The sequence below is a fragment of the Mustelus asterias genome, chromosome 18 (assembly GCF_964213995.1).
Source record: "Mustelus asterias chromosome 18, sMusAst1.hap1.1, whole genome shotgun sequence".
NCBI classification, from domain to species: domain Eukaryota; kingdom Metazoa; phylum Chordata; class Chondrichthyes; order Carcharhiniformes; family Triakidae; genus Mustelus; species Mustelus asterias.
In genome coordinates this window covers 52,246,943-52,265,172 of record NC_135818.1, presented here as the reverse complement: position 1 = coordinate 52,265,172, position 18,230 = coordinate 52,246,943, and the positions used below count along the sequence as shown (strand labels likewise).

General features: G+C 49.2%; 1 protein-coding gene across 1 annotated transcript in view; it reads right to left on the bottom strand.

Moving 5' to 3' along the window:
• The window catches only part of nid2a (nidogen 2a (osteonidogen)), a 145,445-nt gene that overhangs the window by 32,493 nt on the left and 94,722 nt on the right, over positions 1 to 18,230 (bottom strand). Inside the window, exons 24-28 of the mRNA XM_078233935.1 lie at positions 17,303 to 17,548; positions 10,084 to 10,329; positions 9,581 to 9,820; positions 8,616 to 8,855; positions 628 to 867 (exon numbers count right to left, since the gene is read on the bottom strand). Coding sequence (XP_078090061.1) covers positions 628 to 867; positions 8,616 to 8,855; positions 9,581 to 9,820; positions 10,084 to 10,329; positions 17,303 to 17,548 — 1,212 coding nt within the window. The remainder of the gene's footprint in view (positions 1 to 627; positions 868 to 8,615; positions 8,856 to 9,580; positions 9,821 to 10,083; positions 10,330 to 17,302; positions 17,549 to 18,230) is intronic.

Below are 18,230 nucleotides of genomic sequence, written 5' to 3'. Positions count from 1 at the left end.
CGCCGGTGTACACTCTCTACCCGTCGCCGGTGTACACTCTCTACCTGTCGCCGGTGTACACTCTCTACCCGTCTCCCACCCAAGGTAGGTGAGCAGCTGAAACTTCTACCCCAATGTTAAATCCACCTCTATGTCACAGTTCCTCAAACGATAGCAGAGGGAACTCAACGGGCACAGAGAAAATCAACATTTAACTCATTTAGCTTCCCTGAAAAAGTTTCCAGCGACTCTTCAGTTGCATTTTAATTAAGTGTGAAGCATGGTTCAGTGTTAGCACTCTTACCGCAGTCAGAAGTTTGTGCTTCCAGCCACACTGCAGAAACTTAGGAACAAAATCAAGGCCAGCACTTCATTACATTCCTAACTCAGTTGTTATATTTCAGATAAGATGTTAAACCGAGGTCCCATCTTTCTGTTGTGTTGATGCAAAAGGTCCCATAGAATGGTGAGAGAATTCTGGCCAAAACGAATCCCTCAGCCATGGCTTCAAAATGGGCAGCACGATATTACTGTTTGTGGAATCTTGTTGTGTGCAAATTTGCTACCATGTTTCCCACATATAACAGTGAATACACCTCAAATGTACTTAATTATACTGTATTTTGCTTAATTAAAACACTGACTGACCTGGCACTCCACACTGTGGTTGGCCAGTTCCAGGTGGTGTCCGAGTCCCAGGAACTTCTTGTCCGTTTTCATTCACACACCAGCAGTAACCTGTGCTGCCGTGACATTGCACAGGCCTGAAGTTCCCTTCTTCATCACACTCAGGGATATAGGCTCCAACAAGAGGTTCACGCAGGTTCAACTCTGCTCGCAGTCTGTCTCGATGCTGTTCACAGGCTGTCTTTGGACCTTGATTGATTGCTAATCAAAAAGAAAAGAATTGTTGGGAATTATTACATAATAAAAGCATAAATTTTTGAGATTGTCCACTGTAACTTCCTTTTCTGTACACTGCTTGTTGTTACCAGTCTATCGAAATGAAAGAGACCGAAGGCAATATACATTTCAAAAATGTTACACTTCACTTATAAGTTTAACTTATCACCTCAAATTGATCCCAATGACAAATGGGCGAGAGTGCACGTGCGCGAGAGAGGGTGGGAGGAGAGAGGGTGTGTGTGTGTGTGTGAGAGAGGGTGAGTGCGTGTGTGTGAGAGAGGGGTGAGTGTGTGTGTGAGAGAGAGGGGTGAGTGTGTGTGTGTGAGAGAGGGGTGAGTGTGTGTGTGAGAGAGAGGGGTGAGTGTGTGTGTGTGAGAGGGGTGAGTGTGTGTGTGTGTGTGAGAGGGTGAGTGTGTGTGTGAGAGAGAGGGTGAGTGTGTGTGTGAGAGAGAGAGGGTGAGTGTGTGTGTGTGTGAGAGAGAGGGGTGAGTGTGTGTGTGTGTGTGTGAGAGAGGGTGAGTGTGTGTGTGTGTGAGAGGGGTGAGTGTGTGTGTGTGTGAGAGAGAGGGGTGAGTGTGTGTGTGTGTGTGAGAGAGAGGGTGAGTGTGTGTGTGCGTGAGAGAGGGTGAGTGTGTGTGTGTGTGAGAGAGAGGGGTGAGTGTGTGTGTGTGAGAGAGAGGGGTGAGTGTGTGTGGTGTGTGTGAGAGAGGGGTGAGTGTGTGTGTGTGTGAGAGAGGGTGAGTGTGTGTGTGTGTGAGAGAGGGGTGAGTGTGTGTGTGAGAGAGAGGGGCGAGTGTGTGTGTGTGTGTGAGAGAGAGGGTGAGTGTGTGTGTGCGTGAGAGAGGGTGAGTGTGTGTGTGTGTGAGAGAGGGATGAGTGTGTGTGTGAGAGAGAGGGGTGAGTGTGTGTGTGTGTGTGAGAGAGAGAGGGTGAGTGTGTGTGTGAGAGAGGGGGTGAGTGTGTGTGTGAGAGAGAGGGTGAGTGTGTGTGTGAGAGAGAGGGTGAGTGCGTGTGTGAGAGAGGGTGAGTGTGTGTGTGTGTGAGAGAGGGGTGAGTGTGTGTGTGTGTGAGAGAGGGGTGAGTGTGTGTGTGTGAGAGAGGAGTGAGTGTGTGTGTGTGTGTGTGAGAGAGAGGGTGAGTGTGTGTGTGTGTGAGAGAGAGGGGTGAGTGTGTGTGTGAGAGAGAGAGAGGGGTGAGTGGGTGTGTGAGAGAGAGAGAGGGGTGAGTGGGTGTGTGAGAGAGGGGTGAGTGTGTGTGTGAGAGAGAGGGTGAGTGTGTGTGTGTGAGAGAGGGTGAGTGTGTGTGTGTGAGAGAGGGTGAATGTGTGCGTGAGAGAGAGAGAGGGGTGAGTGGTGTGTGAGAGAGGGGTGAGTGTGTGTGTGAGAGAGAGGGTGAGTGTGTGTGTGTGTGAGAGAGGGTGAGTGTGTGTGTGTGAGAGAGGGTGAGGGTGTGTGTGTGTGAGAGAGGGTGAGTGTGTGTGTGTGAGAGAGAGGGTGAGTGTGTGTGTGTGAGAGAGGGGTGAATGTGTGCGTGAGAGAGAGAGAGAGAGGGGTGAGTGTGTGTGTGAGAGAGGGGTGAGTGTGTGTGTGAGAGAGAGGGGTGAGTGTGTGTGTGTGAGAGAGGGTGAGTGTGTGTGTGTGAGAGAGGGGTGAGTGTGTGTGTGTGTGAGAGAGAGGGGTGAGTGTGTGTGTGAGAGAGAGGGTGAGTGTGTGTGTGAGAGAGGGGTGAGTGTGTGTGTGTGAGAGAGAGGGTGAGTGTGTGTGTGCTGAGAGAGAGGGTGAGTGCGTGTGTGAGAGAGGGTGAGTGCGTGTGTGAGAGAGGGGGATGAGTGTGTGTGTGTGAGAGAGGGATGAGTGTGTGTGTGAGAGAGAGGATATGTGTGTGTGTGAGAGAGAGGGATGAGTGTGTGTGTGAGAGAGAGGGGTGAGTGTGTGTGTGTAGTGTGAGAGAGAGAGGGTGAGTGTGTGTGTGTGTGAGAGAGGGATGAGTGTGTGTGTGAGAGAGGGGGTGAGTGTGAGTGTGTGAGAGAGAGAGGCTGAGTGTGTGTGTGAGAGAGGGGTGAGTGTGTGTTGAGAGAGAGGGTGAGTGTGTGTGTGAGAGAGAGGGTGAGTGCGTGTGTGAGAGAGGGTGAGTGTGTGTGTGTGTGAGAGAGGGGTGAGTGTGTGTGTGTGTGAGAGGAGTGAGTGTGTGTGTGTGTGTGAGAGAGAGGGTGAGTGTGTGTGTGTGAGAGAGGGGTGAGTGTGTGTGTGAGAGAGAGAGAGAGAGAGGGGTGAGTGGTGTGTGAGAGAGGGATTAGTGTGTGTGTGAGAGAGAGGTGAGAGTGTGTGTGTGTGAGAGAGGGTGAGTGTGAGTGTAGAGAGAGGGTTGAGGGTGTGTGTGTGAGAGAGGGTGAGTGTGTGTGAGAGAGAGAGGGTGCGTGTGTGTGTGTGAGAGAGGGTGTGTGTGCGTGAGAGAGAGAGAGAGAGTGGGTGAGTGTGTGTGAGAGAGGGGTGAGTGTGTGTGTGAGAGAGAGGGGTGAGTGTGTGTGTGTGAGAGAGGGGTGAGTGTGTGTGTGTGAGAGAGGGGTGAGTGTGTGTGTGTGTAGAGAGAGAGGGGTGAGTGTGTGTGTGAGAGAGAGGGTGAGTGTGTGTGTGTGAGAGAGGGGTGAGTGTGTGTGTGTGAGAGAGAGGGTGAGTGTGTGTGTGCGTGAGAGAGAGGGTGAGTGCGTGTGTGAGAGAGGGTGAGTGCGTGTGTGAGAGGGGGATGAGTGTGTGTGTGTGTGAGAGAGAGGGATGAGTGTGTGTGTGAGAGAGAGGGATGAGTGTGTGTGTGTGAGAGAGGGATGAGTGTGTGTGTGAGAGAGAGGGATGAGTGAGTGTGTGTGTGAGAGAGGGTGAGTGTGTGTGTGTGTGCGTGAGAGGGGTGAGTGTGTGTGTGTGTGAGAGAGAGGGTGAGTTGTGTGTGTGTGTGAGAGAGAAGGTGAGTGTGTGCGTGTGAGAGAGGGGTGAGTGTGTGTGAGAGAGAGGATGAGTGTGTGTGTGTGTGAGAGAGGGTGAGTGTATGTGTGTGTGAGAGAGAGGGTGAGTGTGTGTGTGCGTGAGAGAGGGTGAGTGTGCGTGAGAGAGGGTGAGTGTGTGTGTGCGTGAGAGAGAGGGTGAGTGTGTGGTGCGTGAGAGAGAGGGTGAGTGTGTGTGTGCGTGAGAGAGAGGGTGAGTGTGTGTGTGTGTGAGAGAGAGGGGTGAGTGTGTGTGTGTGTGTGAGAGAGGGGTGAGTGTGTGTGTGAGAGAGGGGTGAGTGTGTGTGAGAGAGAAGGTGAGTAGTGTGTGCTTGAGAGAGGGTGAGTGTGTGTGTGTGTGAGAGAGGGTGAGTGAGTGTGTGTATGTGAGAGAGGGGTGTGTGTGTGTGTGAGAGAGGGGTGTGTGTGTGTGAGAGAGAGTGGTGTGTGTGTGTGTGTGTGAGAGAGAGGTGCGTGCGTGTGTGAGAGAGGGTGAGTGTGTGTGTGAGAGAGAGGGGTGAGTGTGTGTGTGTGAGAGAGAGAGGGTGAGTGTGTGTGTGTGTGAGAGAGGGTGAGTGTGTGTGTGTGTGAGAGAGGGGTGAGTGTGTGTGTGTGAGAGAGGGTGAGTGTGTGTGTGTGTGAGAGAGGGGTGAGTGTGTGTGTGTGCGAGAGGGGTGAGTGTGTGTGTGTGAGAGAGGGTGAGTGTGTGTGTGTGTGTGAGAGAGGGGTGAGTGTGTGTGTGTGTGTGAGAGAGGGTGAGTGTGTGTGTGTGTGAGAGAGGGGTGAGTGTGTGTGTGAGGGGTGAGAGAGGGTGAGTGTGTGTTGTGAGAGAGGGGTGAGTGTGTGTGTGTGCGAGAGGGGTGAGTGTGTGTGTGTGAGTGAGGGTGAGTGTGTGTGTGTGTGAGAGAGGGGTGAGTGTGTGGGTGTGAGAGAGAGGTGAGTGTGTGTGTGTGAGAGAGGGGTGAGTGTGTGTGAGAGAGAGGGTGAGTGTGTGTGAGAGAGGGTGAGTGCGTGTGAGAGAGAGAGGTGAGTGTGTGTGAGAGAGGGTGAGTGCGTGTGAGAGAGAGGGGTGAGTGTGTGTGAGAGAGGGGTGGGTGTGTGTGTATGTGTGAGAGAGGGGTGAGTGTGTGTGTGTGTGTGAGAGAGGAGGGGTGAGTGTGTGTGTGTGAGAGAGGGGTGAGTGTGTGTGTGTGAGAGAGGGGTGAGTGTGTGTGTGTGAGAGAGAGAGAGGGGTGAGTAGTGTGTGTGTGAGAGAGGTGAGTGTGTGTGTGTGAGAGAGGGTGAGTGTGTGTGTGTGTGAGAGAGGGTGAGTGTGTGTGTGTGAGAGAGGGTGAGTGTGTGTGTGTGAGAGAGGGTGAAGTGTGTGTGTGTGAGAGATGGGTGAGTGTGTGTGTGTGTGAGAGAGGGGTGAGTGTGTGTGTGAGAGAGGGGGTGAGTGCGTGTGTGAGAGAGGGGTGAGTGTGTGTGTGTGAGAGAGAGAGGGTGAGTGTGTGTGTGTGTGTGTGAGAGAGGGTGAGTGTGTGTGTGTGTGTGTGTGAGAGAGGGTGAGTGTGTGTGTGTGAGAGAGAGGGTGAGTGTGTGTGTGTGAGAGAGAGGGTGAGTGTGTGTGTGAGAGAGAGGGTGAGTGTGTGTGTGAGAGAGAGGGGTGAGTGTGTGTGTGTGAGAGAGAGAGGGTGTGTGTGTGTGTGTGTGTGAGAGAGGGTGAGTGTGTGTGTGTGTGTGAGAGAGGGTGAGTGTGTGTGTGTGAGAGAGAGGGTGAGTGTGTGTGTGTGAGAGATAGGGTGAGTGTGTGTGTGAGAGAGAGGGGTGAGTGTGTGTGTGTGAGAGAGGGGTGAGTGTGTGTGTGTGAGAGAGAGGGTGAGTGTGTGTGTGAGAGAGAGGGTGAGTGCGTGTGAGAGAGAGGGGTGAGTGTGTGTGAGAGAGAGGGTGAGTGTGTGTGTGTGTGAGAGAGGGGTGAGTGTGTGTGTGTGTGTGAGAGAGGGTGAGTGTGTGTGTGTGAGAGAGAGGGTGAGTGTGTGTGTGAGAGAGAGGGTGAGTGCGTGTGAGAGAGAGGGGTGAGTGTGTGTGAGAGAGAGGGTGAGTGTGTGTGTGTGTGTGTGAGAGAGGGGTGAGTGTGTGTGAGAGAGAGGGTGAGTGTGTGTGTGTGTGTGAGAGAGGGTGAGTGTGTGTGTGTGTGAGAGAGGGTGAGTGTGTGTGTGTGAGAGAGAGGGTGAGTGTGTGTGTGAGAGAGAGGGTGAGTGCGTGTGAGAGAGAGGGGTGAGTGTGTGTGAGAGAGAGGGTGAGTGTGTGTGTGTGTGAGAGAGGGGTGAGTGTGTGTGTGAGAGAGAGGGTGAGTGCGTGTGTGAGAGAGGGTGAGTGTGTGTGTGAGAGAGGGTGAGTGTGTGTGTGTGTGTGTGAGAGAGAGAGGGTGAGTGTGTGTGTGTGTGAGAGAGGGTGAGTGTGTGTGTGCGTGAGAGAGGGGTGAGTGTGTGTGTGTGTGAGAGAGGGGTGAGTGTGTGTGTGTGTGTGTGAGAGAGAGGGTGAGTGTGTGTGTGTGTGAGAGAGGGTGAGTGTGTGTGAGAGAGAGGGTGAGTGTGTGTCTGTGAGAGAGGAGTGAGTGTGTGAGAGAGAGAGGGGTGAGTGTGTGTGAGAGAGAGGGTGAGTGTGTGTGTGAGAGAGAGGGTGAGTGTGTGTGTGTGAGAGAGAGGGTGAGTGTGTGTGTGTGAGAGAGGGGTGAGTGTGTGTGAGAGAGAGGGGTGAGTGTGTGTGTGAGAGAGGGGTGTGTGTGTGAGGGGTGAGTGTGTGTGTCTGAGTGGTATGAGTGTGAGGGGGGGGTGTGTGTGTGAGGGGGGCATGTGTGTGAGAGGAAGGCGAGTGTGTGTGTGTGTGAGAGAGAGGGGTGTGTGTGTGTGAGAGAGGGTGAGTGTGTGTGTGTGTGTGAGGGGTGAGTGTGTGTGTGTGAGAGAGAGGGTGAGTGTGTGTGTGTGTGAGAGAGAGGGTGAGTGTGTGTGTGAGAGAGGGTGAGTGTGTGTGTGTGTGAGAGGGGTGAGTATGTGTGTGTGTGAGAGAGGGTGAGTGTGTGTGAGAGAGGGTGAGTGTGTGTGAGAGAGGGGTGTGTGTGTGTGAGAGAGGGTGAGTGTGTGTGTGTGTGTGAGGGGTGAGTGTGTGTGTGTGAGAGAGAGGGTGAGTGTGTGTGTGTGTGAGAGAGAGGGTGTGTGTGTGTGTGAGAGAGGGTGAGTGTGTGTGTGCGTGAGAGAGGGGTGAGTGTGTGTGTGTGAGAGAGGGGCGAGTGTGTGTGTGTGTGTGTGAGAGAGAGGGTGAGTGTGTGTGTGTGTGAGAGAGGGTGAGTGTGTGTGAGAGAGAGGGTGAGTGTGTGTCTGTGAGAGAGGAGTGAGTGTGTGAGAGAGAGAGGGGTGAGTGTGTGTGAGAGAGAGGGTGAGTGTGTGTGTGAGAGAGAGGGTGAGTGTGTGTGTGTGAGAGAGAGGGTGAGTGTGTGTGTGTGAGAGAGGGGTGAGTGTGTGTGAGAGAGAGGGGTGAGTGTGTGTGTGAGAGAGGGGTGTGTGTGTGAGGGGTGAGTGTGTGTGTCTGAGTGGTATGAGTGTGAGGGGGGGGTGTGTGTGTGAGGGGGGCATGTGTGTGAGAGGAAGGCGAGTGTGTGTGTGTGTGAGAGAGAGGGGTGTGTGTGTGTGAGAGAGGGTGAGTGTGTGTGTGTGTGTGAGGGGTGAGTGTGTGTGTGTGAGAGAGAGGGTGAGTGTGTGTGTGTGTGAGAGAGAGGGTGAGTGTGTGTGTGAGAGAGGGTGAGTGTGTGTGTGTGTGAGAGGGGTGAGTATGTGTGTGTGTGAGAGAGGGTGAGTGTGTGTGAGAGAGGGTGAGTGTGTGTGAGAGAGAGGGGTGAGTGTGTGTGAGAGAGGGGTGAGTGTGTGTGAGAGAGAGGGGTGTGTGTGTGTGAGGGCTGAGTGTGTGTGTCTGAGGGGTGAGTGTGTGAGGGGGGGTATGTGTGTGAGAGGAAGGCGAGTGTGTGTGGAGTGAGTGGGAGAGGGGATTACACTCTTCATAGGAAACTGTCCACAGATACTCCCAGCTTCTAACAGGTTCACTCCTCCCCATATTTCTGAGTCAGAGCATCCTGTGACTGTCAAAAAGAACTCGGTTTTTGGGGAGTTTCCAAACTGACCACCGGCAGTGAGGTGGAGACTTCTCCAGTGATTTCTCCTCCTGGTATAACCACAGCAAAGTTTCCCGAGTTGTTAAGATTGTGACAGGAAGCCCTCTCCTGTGCTTATCCTGGTATCTCACCAAGGACCAGCAGCTTCCTCCTCTCTGCTGACCATACTAGCTGCAGCTCTGTCTGTGAGACCACTCTCTGCTCCCCCCCACCTCACACCCCATTACCTGCCCTCTCACTTCCTGTCCAAAACTGGAAATCTGCCCCGTCAGTCCAGCTGCCTTTGTTTCAGGTGCAAAATACATTTCCACAGCCTCTGACCTGGGCCCCTACGCCCCATGGTAACCGAGCCACGCAGGCCTGTTGTTATGATGTGGAGATGCCGGCGTTGGACTGGGGTAAACACAGTAAGAAGTTTAACAACACCAGGTTAAAGTCCAACAGGTTTATTTAGTAGCCAAATAAACCTGTTGGACTTTAACCTGGCCTGTTGTTAAACAGACATCTTACCAGGAATCTTTATTGCTCCATTTTACTGTGAATTACAGAACAGTCCAAATGTAATCATCTTAAAAAACGTTTCATTCATAATAAATTAAAACACTGACTGACCTGGCGCTCCACACTGTGGTTGGCCGGTTCCAGGTGGTGTCCGAGTCCCAGAAATTTCTTGTCCATTTTCATTCACACACCAGCAGTAACCTGTGCTGCCGTGACATTGCACAGGCCTGAAGTTCCCTTCTTCATCACACTCAGGGATATAGGCTCCAACAAGAGGTTCACGCAGGTTCAACTCTGCTCGCAGTCTGTCCCGATGCTGTTCACAGGCTGTCTTTGGGCGTTCAATATGTTCTAATCAGGAAAAAGAAACTTTTACAAAACAGAAGTGCAAATATCTCAAATTGGGTGGTGTAACATTGATTTCTTATACAGTGCCCGCGGTCACCAGTCTCGGTATCGGAAAGAAACCAGAACTAATCCAATACATTTAACGTGTGATATAGTTTGCATGTCATAGCGTTAATTTATCATTGCAAATGGGTTCCATGTTTTGGGGGTTGGAGGGGCTGCCGTCTCTGATGATGTAACCAGAGTGGACGCCACTTCCGTTCTCTTGCTTTTTCCCCGTTACCCGTGTAATTACAATGGAAATTTCAAGTGGTGGTGGCAGGCACAGCAGACACGCATGATTGTGTGGCAGGACAAGCTTTCCGGTGGTGAAATCCGCTGTCAGCTGAAAATACTCAATGATGGGGAAGCCCAGCTCATCGGTGCAAAAGAGGAGGCTGAGCCATTTGTTACAATCTTCAGCCAAAAGTGCCTTGACATTCAATGGCATTACCATTACTGAATCCTCCACTATCAACAGCCTGGGGATTACCACTGACCACAAACTTAACTGGACTAGCCATATAAATACTGTGCCTACAACAGCAGGACCTGATTCCCCGAAGCCTAATATGAATTCCATTCACTTATTTCTCCGATATTCAAGACTCACCAAAAAGAACTTTCTTTGAGCTCCTCAGTTTTTCTACAATAAGGGGCAATTTTCCTAAATTAAAACACTGACTGACCTGGCGCTCCACACTGTGGTTGACCAGTTCCAGGTGCTGTCCGAGTCCCAGGAATTTCTTGTCCATTTTCATTCACACACCAGCAGTAGCCTGTGCTGCCGTGACATTGCAGAGGCCTGAAGTTCCCTTCTTCATCACACTCAGGGATATAGGCTCCAACAAGAGGTTCACGCAGGTTCAACTCTGCTCGCAGTCTGTCCCGATGCTGCTCACAGGCTGTCTTTGGGCGTTCAATATGTTCTAATCAGGAAAAAGAAACTTTTACAAAACAGAAGTGCAAATATCTCAAATTGGGTGGTGTAACATTGATTTCTTATACAGTGCCCGCGGTCACCAGTCTCGGCATCGGAAAGAAACCAGAACTAAGCCAATACATTTAACGTGTGATATAGTTTGCATGTCATAGCGTTAATTTATCAAGACTCACCAAAAAGAACTCTCTTTGAGCTCCTCAGTTTTTCTACAATAAGGGGTAATTTTACTTAATTAAAACACTGACTGACCTGGCGCTCCACACTGTGGTTGACCAGTTCCAGGTGGTGTCCGAGTCCCAGGGATTTCTTGTCCGTTTTCATACACACACCAGCAGTAGCCTGTGCTGCCGTGACATTGCAGAGGCCTGAAGTTCCCTTCTTCATCACACTCAGGGATATGGACTCCAACAAGAATGTGAGACCCACGAAGGTTCACCTCTGCTTCTAGTCTCTCTCGATGCCTTTCACAAACAGTCTTAGGTCGTCCAATGGGTTCTAAACAAACAAAAAATAAACCTTTATGAAACAAGAGTACAAATGACTCAAATGGAGTCATGTAACGTTGATTTCTTACACATCGCCTATGGTCACCTGTAGCACTATAGAAAGGTGGTTAAGCCAATGCATCATAGAGTGTAACATAACGCGTTCATTTTCTCAACTGCTTTCCACCGTTATCACCACTAGAGTTATACCGTACCCAATGCAGATCAGATTTCCAATGAGTAATGTAAAGTTTATTTTGGACACCACCCTGGATTTTGTTTTCATTTGTAATTGGATAAATGTTCTTTTGTTTGCATTTTTATAAGTAACCCTTGTAGCAGCAATCAGAAAATTATCCTTCATGGAGTACAGTTGGAAATAGCTTCCTTTGATAGAATGCAATCGTGTATGATTAATTTACAGGAATGCATTCAGAGAAAAAAAATGATAGAATTATCACCTTTACTGTAAGGAGATTGGAGTATTAGCTCAAGGAATTCTTGCTTTGGGCATTGGTGAGACCATAGTTGAGAATGGAGGAGTTCAAAAAGATTCTTGTTTTTTTTTGAGAGTCTAACTTAAAACTTGGAGAAATACATGTGTGGAATTCATAGAAGCTGGTTACCATGGCAACAGCTCATGTAGACACCTGTATTTACAGCATGCCTATCAGTCCAATTGAAGTACTGTCAAGACTTTTACTCTCCTTATCCAAAAAGGATATACTTGCTTTGGAGGTGGTGTAATTAGATTGCTTCCTGGGGTGAGAGGGCTGTGCTTTGAGAAGAGATCGGGTAGGATAGGCCTCCTTGCTTTGGAGTTTAGAACAATAAGAGGCAATCTCATTGAACCATACAAAATTCTTAACAACTTCATCGGTGGATTATAAATACTGTTTCCTGTGACCAGTGAGTCTAGAACCTGGGGTCATGGTCACAGGATAAGAGATCAGCCATTTAGGACACAGATTAGGTGAACCCTTTACACTCAGAGTTGTTAACTTTTGGAATTCGCCTCCCCGAGGTTTGTGGATACACATTTAATGGGTATATTTAAGACTGAGGTCTTTAGAGCTTCAGGCATCAATGGAAGCAAGGGATATGGGATAAGAACTTCTAGAAGTTAATTTAGAAGTTCAGCCCTGATCTTATTGAATGGTGAAACAGGCTCAAGGGGCCATGTAGCCTAATCCTGTGCCTATTTCTTATGTTCTTGTAGTGATTATAGTAAACAGTTAAAATTTTATTTCAAAAATATTTGATTCTCTTTTTCTGCATGCATCTGTTACTTTGCTGATTATTTGTATTTAATACTTCATTCATACATTTGTGCATTTCATCTACTTCTTAATCTTAGGGTGGAATTCTCCCATTTTGAGGCTAAGTGTGGTGGTGATGTCCCGCTGGCCAGAATCCACAGTAGATTCTGTGCTTGGAACCTCATTAATTATGCACAGACAAGTTTCCCTCCGACTCTCCTGACGGGGTGGCTGCAGATTCGTCCACCTGTCCTCAGCTGGCGGGTTCAAAGGTAGAAGACCTGAACACCTGAAGGGCTTGGGGCTCCAAAAGCTTGTATGGCTTTTGCTACCAAGTAAACCTGTTGGACTTTAACCTGGTGTTGTTAAACTTCTTACTGTGTTTACCCCAGTCCAACGCCGGCATCTCCACATCATGGGTTCAAAGGTCCCAGCGCCATATTTAAATACCAGTCCCGCACACTCATATCACTCTCTCCAGCCAGCCTGTCTTCCCCAGATTGTGCAGGATGTCAGCAACCCAGAGGGAAAAGGACAGCGGCTTCAAGAAAAAGTATTTTCCTCGATTCAACCACCCCCTCCCCAGGATCACCACCCGCAAGGTGTTCCTGCCCTACTTGAACCTCTACCCACTGCATCTGGAGTCTTCATCCATCCCCTCCCAGTAAACAATGCGGTATCACTTTGACTCCCTTGTTTGTGAGCTTTTCGTGCAGCTTTGACAGGGTCCAGCCTCCCTTCTCTCCGTCTTCCCTCTGCCTTCCATTGTTCATCTTCTTCATCCACCTCCTTGCCCCTCTGCCTGCTCTCGTGAGCCCTCACATTGCCCCAACTCCTTGCACAGCCCTCCTTTCACATTGCCCACCTGTCCCCATGCCCCAGCCTTATCTTGCACTCCATCTCAGTCTTGCGGACCTTTGTTGCAGTGGCTGCATGAGTCCCGCAGCACCGTGCTGTCCAGATAGACACGGGTGTGTGGCACCAAGGGGAAGGAAACCCCTGTACTCCCCAACCCCAGGGGCAGTACTGAACCCAGACAGTGACACAGGAGGGTCCATGGATCCAGCAACAGGGTGCTGTCCACGAAGACCAGCTCAGCATGGAGATGAAGGCAGGACATGGTCTGCCCCGGCAGAGTGGTGAACAGTGCACCAGGGGCAGCACAGCACGATGGCAGGAAGGCTTTGTTGCACTCACTCCAAAGTCTCTGCCTTGTACACGCCATTCTTTAGCAATTGGGTTTTAGGCCAATATAATTTTGCACTTCTGTGACACAAGATTGAAGCTCTGACGGGAGGTCAGTGGGCAGCTGTTTTAATGAGCATTCATGAGATGCAAATGAATGCAAATAGCAATCACGCCACCAGCCAGCAGGAAGACCAATCCATCATTAACCTGCCTGTAATACTCCTGCCAAGACCAATGTTCCATCACCATAACCCTTTATTCACAACATGGAAAAGAGTCACTTCTGCGGCTAACAGCTCACATGCCCCAGCCCCGGGACCTACAGAATAACGGTTCGGGTTCAGGCAATGGGGTTTAAGCCTCGCTGCTTATTTCCCTTGCTCGCTCAATAGGGGAATTAATACTCCGCAAAGGCCAAGGCGGGAACTATTGATGATCCCCCATATCCTTTGTGGGCACCATAACACCGCTATTGGTAGAATTACAACGTGATTTTACGTCAGTGGGGTTCTGACTATTTTGCTCCCACTAATTCTCTGCTCCTACCCACAGTGGGCAGGGTGGGAGAATTCTGCCCTTACGAGTTGGGATGTGTTGCGTGCTGGGTGATAACAGGAGAGGATAATGGGAGAGCTGATGGGGGAATAATCAAGAAGGATAATTAGATCTTTTGTGTGGAAATTAATGTGGTCAGACCTTCTGTTCCCATCATACATACAGCACAATGCCAAACATTAATGATAGATAGGCACTACATGCCCAGGAAATGGAAGATGACCACATCAGCCATTTCCTTAATAACCAGTTTCTGTGAATTACAGGCTGGTGTTTCTCCAAGCTCCCAATTAGAGTCATTCACAGTTATAGAGTCATTATTGGCACAGGAGGCCATTCGGTCTATCGGGTTCATTAAGTCTCTCTTTGGAACAATCCAATCAGTCTTACACCTCAGCTTGATCCCCACAGCACTGCATGTTAATTTATTTCAAGTGTCCATCCAACTTCCTTTTGAAATTGTTGGTTGTTTCCACTTGCACTAGCTTCGTGAGCAGCAGATTCCCGATCATTAGCACTCACTGTGTAAAACGCTCTTCCTCATATTTCCCCTGCATTTCTTACCCAAAACCTTATATCTGAATCCTCTAACCCTTCTACCATCAGCTAATGGAAACAGTTTTTCCTCCTCTATATATCCAAACCTGCCATAATCTTCTTCACCTCTATTAATTCTCCTCTCAATCTTCTTTGCTCCAAGGAGAACAACCTCAACTTTTCCAGCTTAACCTTGTAATGAAAAGCCCCCATCCCATGAAGCATTCTGGGGCTCTACACCCTCGGAAGGACCCTCACATACTTCCTAAAGTGTGGTGGCCAGAACTAGATGCAATACTCTAGTTGGGGCCTGACCAGAGCTTTATACAGGTACAGCAGCGCTTTCCTGCTTTTGTACTCAATACCTCGATTTCTGAAATCCAAGATCCCACAGGCTTTGACAACTGCGCTCTCAATATGTCTTGGCACCTTCAAAGATCAACTTGTACACATGCCGAGGTCTCTCTGTCCCTGCAGACTATTTAGCACTGTGCCATTGGGCAGAACTTAATGGAGCCTGATGGAATGGGTATAATGACAGGAAGCCCAGGTGAACTGGGTGAACCCTGCATCCAATTCCTGGAGGTAGGAAAACTGTTCTATATTTTTTGGACGAGTGTGAAAGGACCCAATGCAGGAATCCCTTCCAGTGGCAGTGGGATATCAGTTAGGCTCCATAACAAGCCACTTGAGAGCACCTAAAGAGCGCCAGTGAGAAGTGACAGACTAAATTCCACTCACTAAGTCTATATTGCCTCCCCCATCTCTCCTGCCAAAACATATCACCTCACACTTCTCCATATTCAATTCCATCTGCCACTTGTCCACCCAACCTACTGGCCTATCGTTTGTCCTGTATCGCAATTTGTATCATCCTCACTTTGTCTCCTTTCCAGATTTGGTATCATGGGCAAATTGTGAAATTCTACTCTCTATTCCAAGGACCAATTGCAGCAAAAACAGCAGTGTTCCCAGCAGCAATCATTCTCCAGTCTGAAAAATAACCATTTACGGTGACTCATTGTTTTTTGCGCTTCAGCCAATTTTTTAAAAATCCAATTTGACACGGACCCAGCTATGTAATGGGATTCAATTTGTTAACCAGCCTTTATGTGGCACTTTGTCAAATGCCTTCCTAAAACAATCCACATGGGCAACATTTACCACATTCCCTTCAGCAACCTTCTCTGGTACGTCATCAAAAAATTCAATTAGATCAGTCAAACATGATTTTCATTTTACAAAGCTGTGCTGGCTATATTTAACCAACTCCAACCTCGCCAACTGCCTGCCGATTTTTTCCCAGATTGTTGGGGAGCGATTCTGGGAGACATAAGCGGAGACCGCGCAGTGGGCTTTCCGCTGGGCGCCAAGGCCTCTGCACATCTTCGGCCACTGAATTTCCAGCATCATCAGCTCCACACCAGAAATTGGCACAGAGCTGAATAAATTATTCAAATTACCATTTTAATCACATAGGGTGTTTCACTCCTGCGGTGTTTACAACAGCTCCCCACTGGTGGGAGCTGGCGGCCTGACCTCGCTGGAGTGAAGGGAGGCCATGGAGGACCCCCCCCCACAGGATCGGGGGGTAAGATGGGGGTGTCCCCTGGGCATTGCCAACTTGGCAGTGCAAGCCTGGCCCCCGGCACTGCCCAAGGGGCAAAGTGGGGGCAGGGCCTCTGGGGGAGGGTGGGGGGGGAGATCCCGCTGCCACTTTGCACTTTGGGATCAGTGACAGAGGGAGGGAAGGACAGTGATCGGGGCTGGCCCGGACATGTCCAGGAGGCCAACGATCAGAAAGTGGGAAGATCAGAGGGACAGCATTGTGGGTTTGCGGGGCTGGCCAGCAATAGGGAGGCTGGCACTGGAGGGGGGGGGGGGGGGGGGGGGGGGGCTACTGCGTATGCTCCAATCTCGGCGCTGACAGAGTGGTGCATGCGCAGTTCCAGCTCAGCACTATGCTGCCGACCTCTCCAGTAGAAGTAGAATTCACTGATTTTTAGTGTGATTTACGCTAGGGCACTCTGTGATGCACAGAGTGTGGGAGATTCACTGTGAAAATCCCACGGATGAAGCCAGTGGGATTTACTCCAGTTTTTACGTGAATTCGACACCTAGAATGTTTTGGGAGAATCCCATCCATGATTTCTAAAACTTTGCCCACTATTAATGTTAAACTAACTGGCCTATATTTGTCCGCACTGTCCTTACATTTTTGAAGAAGGGCGTCACTCCTTTCTCAATCTTTCATGGGCTTTCAATGGCAAGGCCAGCATTTCTTGCCCATCCCTTATTGGCCTTGAACTGAGAATTGCGAGGCTATTGCATAGGGTATGTAAGACTCAACCACATTGCTGTGGGTCTGGAGTCATAGGTAGGCCAGACAGGGTAAGGATGGCAGATTTCCTTCTCTGAAAAGGACATTAGTGAACCAGAGGGATTTTTACAGCAATGGAGACCTCCCGAGCCTCCCACAATGTCCAGGGATACACTTCATCAGATCCCAGAGATTTATCTACCTTGATGCGTTTTAAGACTTCCAGCACCTCCTTCGCTATATTATATACACTCCAACCTTATTCACCACGCTCCATGTATTTACATTCATGCAGAGCAACCCTGTCTTTGAATTCTCTTTAGTCCCCCTTAGCCTGTTCCTATCTAATACGGAGCAACTGCATTCTCTCTACTGCAACTGCATTCTCTCAACACTCTCATTTCACACACCTTTTCCATTTCTATATGCTGGTGCCTAACCCCTTGCCAACTTGGTTTAAGCTCTCCCCAACTACACTAATGAAGACTTACCATGAGCACACCAGTCTCAGTCCAGTTGAGGTGCAACCCATCCCATTTAAAGAGGTACCTCCTCTCCTAGAACTGGTCCCACTGCTCCGAAGCCCTGCCTCCTGCACCATGGCCCAAGCCATGCATTGATCCTCCCTATTCTGCTACTTATCCTCTGCCTAGCACATGACACTAGGAGTAATCCAGGTGTAACTATATTCTGCACCCTTGCAATGATGTCCTGTACCCTGGTACCAGAGAGGTAACACACCATGTGGGACTCACAGTCACCCTTACAGAAATGTCTGTCTGTCCTCCTGCTATGAAAGCAGCAATATGGAGTACCTGTTTGAGAATAGCACACACTCCAATGACTCCTGTACATACTGCCCCTCCCTACTCTCCCGGAATGCTGTCCACTAACTCTTCTGAACTGAGCTTGGGTGGATGTGTAGCCATCTCCTGTATCCAGGAAACTTCCTTCCTCCCTGTTGCTCTGCAATGACTCCAGGTGACCTATATGCTGGGAATTCCAGAGCTTGAGTTGAAGCAGCTGGAGACATTTCACACTCTTGAAAACAAAGTAAAGATTCTTTGAGCTCCTCATCCTTTGCTACACAATTGGTCTTTTGCTTAATTAAAACACTGACTCACCTGGCGCTCCGCACTGTGGTTGAACAGTTCCAGGTGGTGTCCGAGTCCCAGAAATTTCTTGTCCGTTTTCATTCACACACCAGCAGTAGCCTGTGCTGCTGTGACATTGCAGAGGCCTGAAGTTCCCTTCTTCATCACACTCGGGGATATGGACTCCAACAAAAGCTTGAGGTCCACGCAGGCTCAGCTCTGTTTGCAGTCTCTCTCGGTGCTGTTCGCAGGCTGTCTTTGGATGTCCAATGGGTTCTAAACAAACAGACAGAAACTGATTTGAAACAATTTCAAAATAATGCACCAATGTCTCGAATTGTCATGTAACCTCATTTCTTCTGCACCCCTGGTATCACCAGTCTATTTATAGGAATAATATCCAAGCCAATACATTTTAACATAATTCACGTGTGATTGTCTTAATCATCACCTCAAATAGTTTCCAACTCCGACACCACCAGGGATCCACCAGTACACAGCAGAATTCAGATTTGCAATGAGTGTTATAAAGTTTATTTTAGACACAACCCTAGACTTCCATATGTGTAATTGAATAAATATCATTTTGAGTATTGCTCTGAGGAACTGTTATATCAGCAATTTTCTCACAAATATTCTTCCTGGAATGTAATTGGAAAGAATTTTCTTTGGTCGAATGTAATTGTGGATGGTTAATTGACTGGAATGTAATAGGGAAAAAATGACGTCAGATGATTTTATGCAGAGATTTGGAAGTCCTTGTATATGAAACACAGGACGTTACATTTGGTAATATCAGCAAATTTTAAAATCCTACTCTTCATATGTAGCAAAAACCGCAATGAGTCCTAGCGCTGACCCGTGGGGTCATCTTCCAGTCTGGAAAATAGTAAATTACCATGACTCATTGTTTCCTGTGCTTAAGCCAATTTCTAAAACCCAAATTGATACTGATCCT